This window comes from Manacus candei, unplaced genomic scaffold (genome assembly GCF_025592945.1).
Source record: "Manacus candei isolate 608988 ecotype Guabito, Panama unplaced genomic scaffold, ASM2559294v1 h1tg000022l, whole genome shotgun sequence".
Classification (NCBI taxonomy): Eukaryota; Metazoa; Chordata; class Aves; order Passeriformes; family Pipridae; genus Manacus; species Manacus candei.
Window position 1 is genome coordinate 823,689 of NW_026138070.1, and position 14,048 is coordinate 837,736.

Genomic DNA, 14,048 nt, shown 5'->3' on the forward strand with positions numbered 1-14,048 from the left:
AAGCCAGTGCAACCTCCTCACTGCTTTGGCTCTTGGTTTGCCACGGCTACATCTGTGCCACCTGCACTGGCAGAACCTCGTGCTGTTCACTCACATCCTCCCCATTCCACAGCACTTGGACAAACTGACCTCTTGAGACTGGCCACACTGGGTCACAAAGCTCAGGTCACTCACTCTGCTGCCAACTTGCTGCCGGGCACAGGAACAACATCTTGGGACACCTGGACACCTTCCTGGCACATCCAGACCTCAGGAGCAGGATTCCTTTCACACCCATAGAGGAGCCTGGGTATGTTCTGCCCTGGGTACCTCCTGCCTGTGTTTTCAGTCCCTGCTCTGCCCTGGGAGCTGCTGATGTCTGACTCCACACTTGTGTTAGTACCAAGGTCGTCTCTGTTCCTGGAAAACATCAGAGTGCCTGTTATTGTGTGTTTGAGGAGCACAACAGGTTTCTGTGGCTTGTGGCTGCTGGGTTGCTCCAACCAGCACAGAGCAGCAGCAGTGCTGACAGGCTCCCTGAAGCCTATGGAAACACACAGAACCTGTATTCCTCTGGGATTTCCTGCAGCTTCCAGTGTCACCCTCGGCTGCTTGGCTGACACCATAATGCCAGCTCCATCTCCATCCGTTCCCTGCTGCTGTGCCCATCCTGCAGAACACTAGGAATAACTGGAAAAGCCAAGTTATCTAAACCCTAGCAGTATATCAGCACTGAGGTCTTTCCCTAAGGGTCTTTGGATGTGTTTGAGATGTGGTTGCTTCTTTGGTGAGATGAGACCTCAGTGCACCAGTGCCAGGTGTAACAGGACACAAATCCAGCCGAGGGACAGAGCCCCTGGTGCCATTGGCTGCTGTGAGGCTTTACCATGGTTATCTTGGTGCCACTGCCCCAAGGTGTGCTCTGCACACCACAGGATCCCGATGAGCCAATGCCCCACAAAGGCCTGTGGATGCAGCACTGACATGGAGCCTCAGCATCCGCTGCTGCCCACCCTGACCAAGGACCAGGACCTGCTCCAGAGGCCACTGCAGTGCTCAGCCCTGGGGCTGCCTCCCCACGCAGGAAGAGATGGTTTTCCCCATGGATGATGACAGCCTTGCACAAAACCCAGCCTGAATCCTCTGCCTGGACAGACCTCCCAGCACAGTCCATCTCGCCCGGCCCTGCGCGGGCAGCAGAACCGCTAGGAGGATGTGTCCCAACAGATTCGGAGCTGATAAAATCTTATTTATCTTCAACTGTTGACACTGAAGCGTCTAGACTTGCCTGTTCGGGAGGCAGCCAAGGCCTCCTTTCCCTCTTGAAGGAAATGATTTGCTCAACAATTACTTTTTCCACAAATCCTCCCCCCCTCCTCCCTACCAGCCTCCTCCTCTCCTACATTCCAGTCTCCTCATTAGCTCTACTCAAGACGTGTCCGGGGCTGCAGTCAATGGATCCCAATAAAGCCACTGGCCTGGCAAGGGGGAGAGAAGAAAAGTGCTGCCTCCGGCTGCTAATTTCCTCGTGCTCCCCAGCAAGCAGCTGCAGAGCTGCATCCTGGGACAGGTTCGGACAGATCTCAGCCGGGAGGTGATAATAACGTGTCTGTCATCTTCCCCAGGCGTGTAGCATCTTGCAAACCGCAAATACCGTTAACCGGCTCGGACGAATCTGTTACGGCAGATCCTGGAGGACGTGCCGGCTGCAGAGCTAATTCTTTTTCTGTCTAATTTTTTTTAATAACCATTTTTTAATCACCGGCCTGTAAACTCCTCACTGAGCTGGAAATTCCTCCCCAAAGCTACTTCGTTGCTCATTTACTATGAGCTGGGTTTGAAGATGTCCAGCGCACCAATGATGCTCGAGAGGAGAGGAGAGTGTCCAGCGGGGCCTGAGGTACCTGTCCAGCACACAGGTGTGCTGGGAAGGGCGGGCACTGCCCTGGGCGTGGCTGTAAGGGGTGCCCTGGTACCTGTGTCCCTGCCTCTCCAGCTCCTGCACCACAGCAGGGATGGATCAGGGATGCTGTAAGGGATGCTCCAACACCCACTTCCCTGTGCCTGTGGTCCCTACATCATGGCAGTGATGCACTGGGGTGACACCAAGTCACCACCAACTGTGCTCAGGACACAGGGTCTCAGCAGAGTCCCCTGCTCCCCCCAGCCATCATCAGCTGCAGGGGACCCCCATCACCCTCAGGTCCCCCAGACCACTGAGGTCCTGGGGCCGGAGCTGCCCCCCAGCAGAGCAGCACAGGGAGGCTGCATGTGCTCCAGCCTGCATCCTTCTACCTTAATTAGCATGTCACAACTGCTAATTAAAATCCCTTGCTTCACCCCCAAAGGAGTCCTCTCCCTGCCTTCCCCAGTGTGTATATCCTTAAAATAACTACCGGGGTTGTGGCTGCTCTCAGTCACTGCTGAGCCAGTGCTGGCACTCTGGGGTGTTTAATCTCTTCTTGTAGGTCTGACTCCCTGTGTGCATTGGATACTCAGATCCCCTGACCAAGGTGGCCCAGAGCTCCCTCTCATCCAAAAAGGAAGCTGCAAATCCAGCCAGGAGATTGTTTCACACGTGTGATCAAGTCTGGATGCAGGGGCAGGCTGGGAGGGGAGGGAAGAGGAGGCTGAGTTGGGCTTGTGAATTGTTGCTGGGAACAAAAATGTGACAACCAGAGCAGCAAGACCTGGGCTCAGGGGAAAGCACTGGCTCTGGAGGATCCTGGTGGGGCTGTGCCATGAGGAGGGAGCTGTTCCTCCTGCTCTCCCACAGCCGCTGCCTGCACTGGCCACGGGCAGAGAGCGGGTTTGCCGAGGGTGCACCAGCATCTTTCCGCCCCTCCCTTATGCACCAGAGGTCATGGGCTCCCAGCTCTCTCCCACCTCTCCTGCTGGAGAGCATTGCCTTCCCGATGGAGCAGCATTGCCAGTAAGCCATTCCCTTGACCTGTGCATTCCAGACACGTTCGAGATAGTGGAGCTGATAGCGGGATCGTGTTGGAACATCGCACACCGAATTCCTTTGCCTTTTTTCTTAATTCCATTGTGTCTGGAGCTCCTGGAGCCTCATCCACACCCTGCAAAAGCTGGTGGAAAGCCTCCAGTGGGCTGGCTTCGATGGGCTCTGGGCAGGCTGGTGCTGAAGTTGCTTCCCTACTTCCAGCATGCCAAAATATCCACACTCATCTGCCCAGCTGCTCGGATAGAACCAGAGATGTTTGTGGCTCAGAGGCAGTGTCCTAAGCTGTGCATGGCCCCTGATCATCTTCAGGCCATGGCTGTTGGACAGGAACTTCTGTGGGATATGAAGAAGTGCCAGAGAGGATTTGAAGAGTGGGCTTGTAGTCTATAGATGCTCCTGAAGAATTTTCCCTTGTCTTTACAACCATCTCTACCCCAAAGAGCTTCAGGCAGCAACCAGCAAAGGAGAACCTGCCTCCTGCCACATCAATTATTCCCATCCTCCTTGTTCAGTTTAGGATCAGGCAAAGCATTTCAGCTCTCCAGTGGCCACGCTCCAGCTGCAAGATCTAATGAGTAACTGGAACCGGTTCCACGTGCCATATCCCACTGGCTGAGCACTGGGATCCAGTTTGCTGTGGGTGACTGCTGGCCAGCCATCCATGGGAGCAGGAGCAGCTCCCCTCAGCTGTGAACATCTCCAGCCTTTCCCTCGCCTGCTGATTGCTCCCTGAAGCAGCAGCAAGTCCCTGGCTGTGGTTTGGACCTCCCTGTGCCTGTGTCAGAGACCCCCCTGCCTGCACAGCCTGGGGGTTTGTCCATCTCCCCCTGGCTCCAGGGGCTCTGTGCAGGCCTGGATGGTTGCCCCACACCGTGGGCTCGAGCCCCCACATCCCTTCGCAGCCCAGCCACGGGAGGCCAAAGACCCCATTAACACTTCTGCGGGTCTGCCACACGTGACAGCGTCCGGCGGGGAGGGAGCCCTGCTCTGCCACCAACCCGACTTGAGAAAAATCCTAATTATCCATCAGTTACCAGCTGGCCGGTGCGGCGAGGGGCTGCGGCGAGGAAAGCGCCGCGATCGGCTGCGGCTGCAGCGTGTCCGGGCAGCTCCGGGCTCCCGGAGCCCGACGGCTCCCGGCAGGCAGGCAGGATGCCGGCGTGCCCCGTCTTGCCGCAGCTCCCGGTCCTCCTCCCAGCCCCGCCGGAGCAGCCTACCAGAGGGGGGCTTCCAACCTACGGGGAAAACCTTATTTTCGGCATCTGGCCGTTGCTCCCTGCGATAAGAAGGCCATTAAAAATGAAAAGGGAGGTGGCAGCAGCCTGGAGGGCTTCCCACGGTACGGAACAGAGCAGCTGCTTCGGTCCGGAGCTGGTGGGTGATGTGTGGTGCTCAGAGCCCAGCCCGGGGGTCGGGACATCCAGGGTCACCCACCACTGCCCAGTGTCCCTCTGCAAGGACAGAGCTCAGCAACGTGAGCCCCAAACCCTGTCCCAAGGCTTTACCCCTTCTCCATTCACCCCTTTCTAAAATTAGAAAATCAGCATTTAGAGGCAAGAGAGAGCAGCTGATGATGCTCTGGGCCCATTCTCCACACTGCTGCCCCCAGACCCCTTCCTTCCTCTTCCTGCATTGAGCCAAGGGTGTCTGCTAAAGCAAAGCTTATCTCTCAGGAGATATGCAGACTCCTCATTTGAATCCTTCAGGAGCTGGAGAATCCACTGCATTCCTTGGTAAATTGTTCCTATGTTTAATTATCCTCACTGCTAAAAAAATTCCACCTTGTTTGTAGTCTGAATTTGCCTGGCTTCACCTTCCAAGTGCAGGATCTTATTATATTTTTTTCTGTTAGATTAAGGATCTCATTATATCTTTTTCTGTTTGATTAAGGCGTTGGCTGCTATGAGGAACCATCTCCTGGGCACACCACGATCAAGCCACCCTTGCTCTTCTCAGGGAGACCTTCCTTGCAGAACACTTCCCTGGTATTGCCCCACAAGGCATCTGCACCAAATTTTTTATCTTCTTTGCAATCTCCCTCCCAAACAATTTCTGTTTTGTCAACAGAGGGTTTGAAGTGTGGACAGGAGCATCAGGCTTGTGGTCAAAGCTTGGTGTAAACTGATCAACCACCCTGGTATAAACCATCTGGTGCAGTGAACCCCAGGGTATCCAAAAGCCACAAGGCTTCCCCAGACAGGGCTGAACCAGGCTGGGCTGTTCCCTCTGACGTGCTGGCCCAGCCCACACGTGTCCTGCAGTGCTGCTGCCCTTTGTGTGACTGTGCTGGCAGACATCCCTGCCTGTCCCCAACCCTCCTGACTGCTACACGTGTGTGCTCAGCTCCTGTGCAGGGTCACAAATCCGTGTTGATTCACTGCTAACAGAGGACAGATTTATTTTGCTGAGCTCCTTTCCCCATTTTACCGGGACAGCCTCGGGTGTGGCAGTGGCACTGCAGAGCTCACATCAAGTGGGAGGAAGGCAGTGGCCTCATCTTCCAGCAATAAATGTGCCTGTGACAGCCCCAGCCAGGAGGACATGCAGTGACACCAGCTGTCACCGCAGCAGGACTGTTCCTCATGTGGCACCTCGGAGAGACAGACCCACTGCATCCACACCAGCAGTGCTGCAGGAACCCCTGTTTCAAATGAAACATCCCCCATGCTCTCAGGGTGCCAACCCACTGCTGGTCTCTGCAAGGCTCAGCTCCAGTGCAGTGAACTGTGGGCTGCTGGGTTCTGACCTTGCAGCCATCCTGCTCTGGGGGGATGCAGCCACCCCAGTGTCATGGTTCAGGGGGCCACACACCTCTGACTGCCTGCTCTGACCGTCCATAAAGCTTGGGAAGAACAGCCATCCTGTAACTGATGGGAGTTATCCCCCAGTAGGGATAGGATCGGTCTGGAGTCACATAATCCTGCCCCGAGGACCTCCAGTTTATGCAGTTCCTAATGAAATGCATCCCTGAGCAACATCCCGCAAGGAAAGAGAGTGGAAAGAGTGGAGACTTAACCACCCCTACGAGGGCAGGTCGTGTTTAACCACAGTGCTGTCCCAAGCCTCTGATCTGTGTGACTCAGCTGTGCAGCTCCAGCCACCGGCCGCAGGGAAGCTGCTGGACTGCTCCAGCCAGGAATTCGGCGGCGTTCAATTCGGCTGGTGAGGGTGCAGGAGCCCGTCGCCTCCTGCACCCTCACCAGGACACACCGGGAGCATCCCACCGTGCAGCAGCACCCCCCGGCTGCTGCCCGGGTCTCCCTGCACGACAACATCCAAGGATGCTTTCTGTCTCCCGTGGGAAGGACTGTCTTGGCAATTAAACACGTCACCTCCCGAAAACGAAGGTCATCATCACTCCTGGGGCTGACACATCGCTCCTGGGCTGCTCTGCCCGTTCCATGGCAATGTCAAACCGCAGCCCTGGAGGAAACCCTCTCTGTTCCCATGGGATGTCAGTTACCCCAGCCCAGCCTTCCTGTTCAATCAGTGTTTCCCGGAGGAGAAAACCCTCCCGGCTCCAGCGCGCTGCTGCGCGGCTCTCCGGGCGCTCCGGGGACACTCACCCGCTGCGGGAGCGCCTCCGGCACTGCCCGCAAGCGCCGCTTTCCTGAACAGCAGGGACAGCGCTGCGCTGAGCCAGGGACGCGAAGTCAGGACCTTTCTCCACAAAACGCACAGCAGCCCCTGCACGCTTTCCCCTGTCACCGAGTCCCTGCTCCGCGGAGCTCTCCTGTGCCCGGCGGCAGGAGCGCGCTCGGAGCGGCCGAGGACCAAACCCACATCCCGGCTCCCGAGGAGACGAGCAGACGGCACGATGCGATCTTGATTAAAAACCCACCGTGGTTAAAATCCTACTCTGCCGTTTGCCGTGACTTCTAGAGAGTAAGCTACTCCTCTGATACGAGGTGGAAAAGGATTGTAAATGACAAGCGGGAATTTATGGCAAAGCTGGGAACGGCGCTGGGAGATGCGAGCAAAGGTCCCTCTCACCCACAGCCTCGCCTCTGACAGCACTGGCTGGCAAAGGTTTGGGAAGCACCGGGAGAACAAGGCAGGTACTTCCCCAGGACATTTCTTTTGGGGACATTTACCTGCAGTTCAGGGAATTGCAGTGAGAAAAATGACATTGTAGCCGCTGTGTTTCACAGCTCTTTGGGAGAAACCCCCTGAAAAGCAAGCACGGATGTTTCCTGCACGTTTTGCTTCCCAGGACCACCCGTGCAGGTGAAGTCCCCATGGCTGGTGGCCGTGTCCCACAGCTGCCCTGCCAAGCGTCCCCACCACCGAGGTGCTGGTTGGTTGGTGGCGGTGAGGACGCTGTGGGTGGTGGTGAGCATCTCCCTAGGGATGGTAGAAGACATGCAACTTACTGTCCAGGTGGCTGACTTGGCGGTGCTGGATTGCTGGAAGGTCACCTCGAAGTGGTGTGGGCCGGGGTAGTCGGTGTTGGAGGGGATGACGGGAGCCGGGGACATGGCGTCGAAGGTAGAGCTGGGCTGCGAGTAGGGAGAATGCGTTGGGACATTGGAGGTGTGCTCGGAGCTGTAGGGGCTGGTGGAGGCTGCTCTGCTGCCGATGCTCTGATCCATGCTGTTGTTCAGCAAATTGAACTGGGACTGGAGGAAGGGAAAAGGGGAGGAGGGAAAAAAGAAAACACCAGCCAGTTTAGAGACAGGGAAACCTCAGCCACCCTTCTCCAGGGCTGGGGTGTCCTGTTACAGCCTCCTTAAAGGGCCAGCATGCGGGAGGGGAGCCAAAAGAGCTGGTCTGGGTGGCTTGGGTTTTCCAACAGGTCACCACTCGTGTGAGGGATCAACTCCAGTACTTAAATCATCCCCCTCGATCTGCTCCATCATCACTGGAGGCAGTGGGGTGCCACAATCCCAGATCTCCAGCACACCTGCCGAGGGAAAGCCACTGTTCTGACAGCTGGGAGAGGGCAGGGATGTTCTGGGGCTCGCTCAGGTGTGGGAGATGTCCCGCTGTGGGCAGGGAGTGACAGCCCTGTCCTGCACACAGGGCTCTGCTCCACAGTGGCCCTTCCAGCAGCCAGAGTGTCACAGCTCAGTGAAGCTGCCCTGGCAAGGTGACCAGCAGTCCCTGGCAATGGCATTGCTCCGTCGTGACAGCAGTCCTGGGTGTCTGACCCGTTTTCTGACCTGCCTCTCTTGCATTCACTGGTCAAGGACAGACACCCACACACAAATCCTGGGAGTGCTTCTCTGAGCCAGCCCGCCCTGAGCAGTGGTTTGTAGCTTGTTTCCCAGTGGGATGTTTGCTCTCAGTGTCTGATGCAGCTCTAATTTGGGGAAAACCTCAAACCTCCGAAGCGCGTGGCTGCGATGCAGCCGCTGCAGGAAGGGCACAGGGCAAACAGACCCATTTAGGCACGTCCTGGCTCCTATTCCAGACCCGCTGGACCAAATCCTGACTTTTTACAATTTTTTCCTTATTCGTCTTCTGACCAGTTACTGTCAGATACTTCCAGTGAGAGCTGGCAGCTCCTTTACCCTCAGGCACAGGCTAAGTACAGTGACATTCCCCAGAACTGTGTGGCTAAGGTGGCCTTAATATTTCACCAGAAAATCAGACCCAAATACAACTGTTTCTCAAAGCAATTAGGGTGGTTTTTTTGCCCAGAAACCTGGAATTCCCAAGTTGGTCAGGGCTTGCTCTCACCCTGGCAGCCCCAGAGGCCAGTGCTGTGGTGGCCACTGGGGCTGTGCCGGTGACCACACGCAGTGGCCAGTGGGTCACTGTGTGCTGTCCTGGCTGCCACACCAGAGCACGGACAAGGTCCCCCTTGACTGCCCCCATGCCCCAGCAGGACTGTCCCTGTTCCCAGCACCCGCTGGGGTAGCTCTGGGAAGCCAAGAGCTCTGGAAGCAGCCGTGGGCACAGCCAGCAGGCTCAGCCTTCCCCAAAGGGCTGCAAGGCTCACGGCTCAGGAATCAAGAGACGTGTTTTAACTTGGGATCCCAACCTCACCCAACCGTCTACAATGTGGAATGGTTTAAAGGCAATCATCCTTCTCCAGGGAAGTTCTCCTGTTGCCTGCATCTCTCACAAGGTCGTTGGAGCCTGTGACTAACTGGAGGAATGCTGAACAAGATCTGGCTTGCTTTTACACATCCAGCCATTTTCTCCCTAAAATATGTGCCTAAACCCCTCTATTCCTACTCACAGCTCTATAAATAGCCCAGCCAAACACAAGCCAAGCTTTCCATAATCCCGGGCTTCACCTGGAGAAAAAATTTGGAAAAAACAGGCATGTGGAAAGCCCTTGCCTTCCAGCTGGGAATTGCTGGGCAGCAGCCGTGGGGACTGTGGGCAGGGCAGCACTGGCATGGTGGCACAGGCAAAGATCAGGCATCAACCAGGAGAGCAGCAGCAAGGGAGAAGGGATTGCTGCTGGACAGGGCTGATCTACAGCCCAGATAATCCAGGGGTATCAGGACTGAGCTGTTTTTCTCTTGTGCTTAGAGCCAGGACTGTGTGTGGCTGAAGCCTGCAGCCATAAATGGGCAGGGGAGTGGGGACCCTCCACTGAGCAGAGCATCCTGACCTCTGCATGGGAGAGAACTTCCCCTGGGAAAAATGGTGAGATATGAGACCCAGGGTACCACCTCTGCCAGCCAGGTGACACAGCTTCCCGACCACCAGGGCTTTGGGAATCCACTGGCAGAGAGACCCAGTCAGGTGCAGGGGGAAAATGACCAACTTGTTGTTCAAAATCGACAAAATTATGGAAACATTCCCTTAAAAGACAAATCAAAGGCAAGTGTGTTTATGTGTATGTGTGTAAATATGTTCATACACACACATGTTTGTACACACACACACACACAACTGCAGCAACGACCTCTCAAGGAACAACCCCAACAATCCCGGGACACGCAGCTTGGTAGCAACACACACAAGGTAAAAAAGAGGAATGAAGTAATTTCCTTCTATCTCCGACTGCCTCTGTGCCTGTGCCGGACTGTTGTGAATGTCAGAGACAGACACAGACCCCGAAGGAAACAACCTCGGCACCCAAGGACAGGGCTGAAAGCACATCACCTGCAGCACAGGTACCACTTCACCCGCTCTGCCCTCCCAGGGCTTTCCAGCAGGGAAGGGAAGCCTGCCTGGGGCTGTGGGCTCGGCCGAGGAGATCCCCAGTGAACAGCAAACCGGTGCTGGGGTGTCCAGCACTGCAGGCATTCCTGGGGTGGATGCTCCAGCCAACACCCCCCAACTGTGCACACGGATGAGGAGCCTGCACTCCTTTCACCCAAGGTTTAAATCACACCCTGGGCTCTGCCAGCACCGGATCAGGCAAAGCCAGAGGACCAGTGACCGAGCTGCCGAGGCTGCAGCATCCTGCACTGACACGGATGGGGGCTCAGGAGCCAGGCTGGAGCAGCCCCAGCTCATCCTTGCAACCGTGGGCTGGGGACAGGCTCCCACTGGGACAACCCCTGGAGCATCCTGGGCCACAGCACAAGGGCTGGGCTGGCAGAGCTGGAGAGGGTGCCCCAGCAGTGGGGGATAATCCCAGTAAAGCAGCAAGGCAAACCCCGTCCCTAAGGAGCAGCACCTACCGTGGTGTAATGCTGCATCGGGTCGCTGACGTACAGCATTTTAGTTGTCTTGGGGTTCACGGAGCGCGGGGAACCGTCCTGCCCCGGGAGTCATGGGGTCGGGGTGGCGATGGAGGAGGCCGGGGTGGGATGGTGGGTGGAAGGGGCAGTGTGGGAGCAGGGCCGGGGCGGGCAGCGCCAGGGATGCTGCGCTGGCCACCCGTGTGCCGCCGTCTGTTGGCTCTTTGGCTTTTTTCATCTCCCTTAGTTCTGTCAACTCGCTGCATCCAACAACAAAACGGGGCCCACCCCTTCTATCCCTCATGACTATTCATTAAAGCACAGGGCAGGCCCCAGCTTGCCCAGTGATGGACTGGGCGATACCAACCATTCCCACTGCAGGGAGAGCGGGGGTCCAGCTCCACCATCAAACCCACCCTGATCCCACTCCTGAAAGCTTCTTCCAGCCACATGGGGCTGGAAACCTGCTTGGCTGGCACCTGTCACCAGCACACCGATGTGGCCGTGCTTGCAACGGCCAGATGATGCAGTGACTCTGTGAGAGCTCCGTGTCTCAGTGATATGGAGTTATCCCTGCCTAGATGGATAGATATGGATAGGTGTGGATGGATGGATGGATGGATGGATGGATGGATGGATGGATGGACGGATGGATGGATGGATGGATGGACGGATGGATGGATGGACGGACGGATGGATGGATGGATGGATGGACGGATGGATGGATGGATGGACATCTAGAGGGATAGACAGGGATGGATAGGGATAGATAGGGATAGATAGGGATAGATGGCTAGCCAGGGCATTGGGGTGACCTGCTCCAAGTCACCAAGCACTGGCACTGGTGCTGAGCCCCATGAGCAGCAGGAATCAGCACGGACTGAGCAGTCCCTGCACCACTGTTCCCCCTCTTGCCTCTGCCTCAGTCCAGTGGTGTCCTGTTACCTGTGCATTTACTGTCACGCACCCCGGGCTGCACCAACCCTGCCGGGCTCAGCTTGGGTCCCAGCAGGAGCGAGGGGAAAGGCGAGGGCTCGCCCGCCCAGCGAGGGGCACAGCCCCAATTATCAGCCCTCTGCCCGGCTCCTGCCCGCTGCGGCAGGGGCTGGGGAAGGAGGGAAAGCGAGTGGAAAGCGAGGGAAAAGGGGCTGGGGGAGGGGAGGCAGCTGTCGGGGAGGGAACGGCGCCTTTTTGCAGGGAAACGGCGGCTTTCTGCAGGGGGAGCTGCCAACAGCCGGAGCGGCTGCAGGGATGCTCCCGGGAGGCCAACCCGCTCGGGGCACCAAACAGGCACGAGTGCCCTGCACGTCTCGCACACCCACGATGCTTTTCCAAGACTCTGTCTTTGACAGAGGCAAAGGCCTGTAGGATGGGCTTTAACTACACACCATTTGTACCAGAGTAAATGACTCCCTGTTCCTGCCGTGGGACTCGAGCTCTGCTGCCCTTACAGTGCTGAGCCCCCGCTGCTGTGTGCAGAGATATTGTCCAGCATTGAGTAGCCATGGTTTTACTGAGCCCTGTGCCACAGGTGATCAGACCCTGCACCAGTGCCAGCAGTGCCACACCTGCAGTGGCTGTTCTCCCCACGGCCTCCCCCAGAGCCCCCAGCCCACCCCTGTGGGGAAATCGAGTCTGTGTCTGGTGCAGGTGCCACCTGAGCACACTCACCATCACCGAGTCATTCATGCCTCTCATCTGGAAGACGTCCATGGTGACCTCTGTCTGGTTGGAGACCTCATTGCTGCCGGCGTGGGTGGCTGGAGGGAGGTCGAAGTAGGTGCTGTCTGGCTCCCTGAGGAGAAGGTGAGGGCACAGTCATCTTCCCAGCTCTCTAACACCCCTGCCACCACCACCACCCAGCAACTCACAATCCTCTTGAACCTTGTCACCTTCCCAACTCCTCCCTCCATCCTCTGCTTTGATTCCCAGGTGGCAGAGCAGGCTTTGCTCAGGCAAACTGTTGCCTGGCAGAGACTTGGGAAGCTGTGCATCCACCCAGCTCCTGTGGCATATCTGTCACCTTGGGATGTCTTTACATGAGAGGATACCAAGGGAGAAAGGATGGAATGAAGGACAGTCCTTCTCCTTTGCTTTATTAGACCATGAGGCTCAAAGGCCAGAAAACTTGCAAATATCTTGGTGGGGCTGGAAGATGTTTAATTCTGGAATGAAGGGTCCTAGGTTAAGTGGACCTCTGCTCTGGCCCTGACACCGTCTCCATGCAGCCCTGGAGCACTGCAACAAAAAAAGGAGCCCTCCATGAGACAGTGCCACGTGTGTTTGTGTGCTGGTTTCAAACGACACTTTGGCAAATGAAATGGGCTGAGCAGAGAGGCTGGAATCTGGGAGCAAAATTCTTGGTGTGGCAAAGGCCTCTGTGGAGAGCAGAGGATGCAAAAGGAACTTGTTTGCTCCTGCTTCCAAACACCCCTCACAGGAAATGACCCCCCACTTACAGAGTGCTCCAGAGGTGGGCGAACGTGCTGCCTTCGTCAGCCGGAGGTGACTGGGACATCTTGGCAGTGGGGGAGTCTGACAGAGGATAAACCACTCTGGGGGCAAAGAGAAGCAGCAGGTTAGCACTGTCAGTGTGCTGTGCCGGGCTGGGCCGGGCTGTGCCGGGCTGAGCCATCTCATGCCAACAAAGCACCCGGCCAAGGGCAGGAGTCCCCCAGGCCCAGCTCACTGCAGCAGGGACTGGAGCTGCCCAGGGCCCGTGGGGGGCACAGAGCCCCCCAGCCCCAGCAGCTGCAGGCCTGGGGGTGTGCAGGACGTGACCTGAGCTCGGCCAGAAGGTGCATCCGGGGAGCTGCGGGACAGCCCGTTCCTCAGCCAAAGCCTTCCCAGGGCTGTGCACAGTCACACCCGGAGTCCTCCTCAGCCCACTGCCCTCCCCTCGCCCCTGGGCAGCGTTTCCTGGCCTCTCTCAGGTGCTGGAGGAAGCACAGGACACAGCTCGGCTCTCCCTGTGCTCCCGGAGCCTCTCTGGCCCAGCAGCCCGAGCGGGGAGTCTCCCAGAGCCATCTTGAGCCCCACGCTGCCTCCCTGGGCGGGCAGTCCTGCCACGGCACCGTCCTCCTCCTCCTTACCCACTCCCTGGAAGCAGCAGGAGCGCTTCCCTGCCCTGGCTGACGTGGATGTACCTCAGGCACATCTGGCTGCTCCTTTTACCCGCGCTGGTTTTAGCGTCTCGTTTCAACTTCAACATCTCATAGTGAAAACCTGAAACTTCCTGCTTTTGGGGTGTGAGCTGCTGAGCCGAGGGCAGCTCCTCTCGGACTGAGGGATGCTCAGGATCTCCCAGGCCCCTCTGACTCAGCTGGGGACTGGGTGCCTGCAGGGAAGGGAGTTAAAATGAAAGCAGGCTAGCTTTCCCCGTCAGCAGATCCTGGGAGCTTTCTACGAGACACAGCATCCACAGCTGCCGTTCCCTGAGGGTTTCCCACAGCACAGGAGGGCCCTTGTGCCATGGGCCCCATGCCAGGATAGCTCACAGGGAGAGTCTGGTGTCC

At 57.2% G+C, this 14,048-nt stretch overlaps 1 protein-coding gene across 2 annotated transcripts in view; it reads right to left on the bottom strand.

The window, feature by feature from the left end:
• Positions 1-14,048, bottom strand: part of TP73 (tumor protein p73) — a 29,778-nt gene that overhangs the window by 9,866 nt on the left and 5,864 nt on the right. For both annotated transcript variants that reach the window (XM_051786151.1, XM_051786152.1), the window contains exons 2-4: positions 12,993-13,088; positions 12,205-12,328; positions 7,318-7,563 (exon numbers count right to left, since the gene is read on the bottom strand). In XM_051786151.1, the coding sequence (XP_051642111.1) occupies positions 7,318-7,563; positions 12,205-12,328; positions 12,993-13,088 (466 nt within the window). The remainder of the gene's footprint in view (positions 1-7,317; positions 7,564-12,204; positions 12,329-12,992; positions 13,089-14,048) is intronic.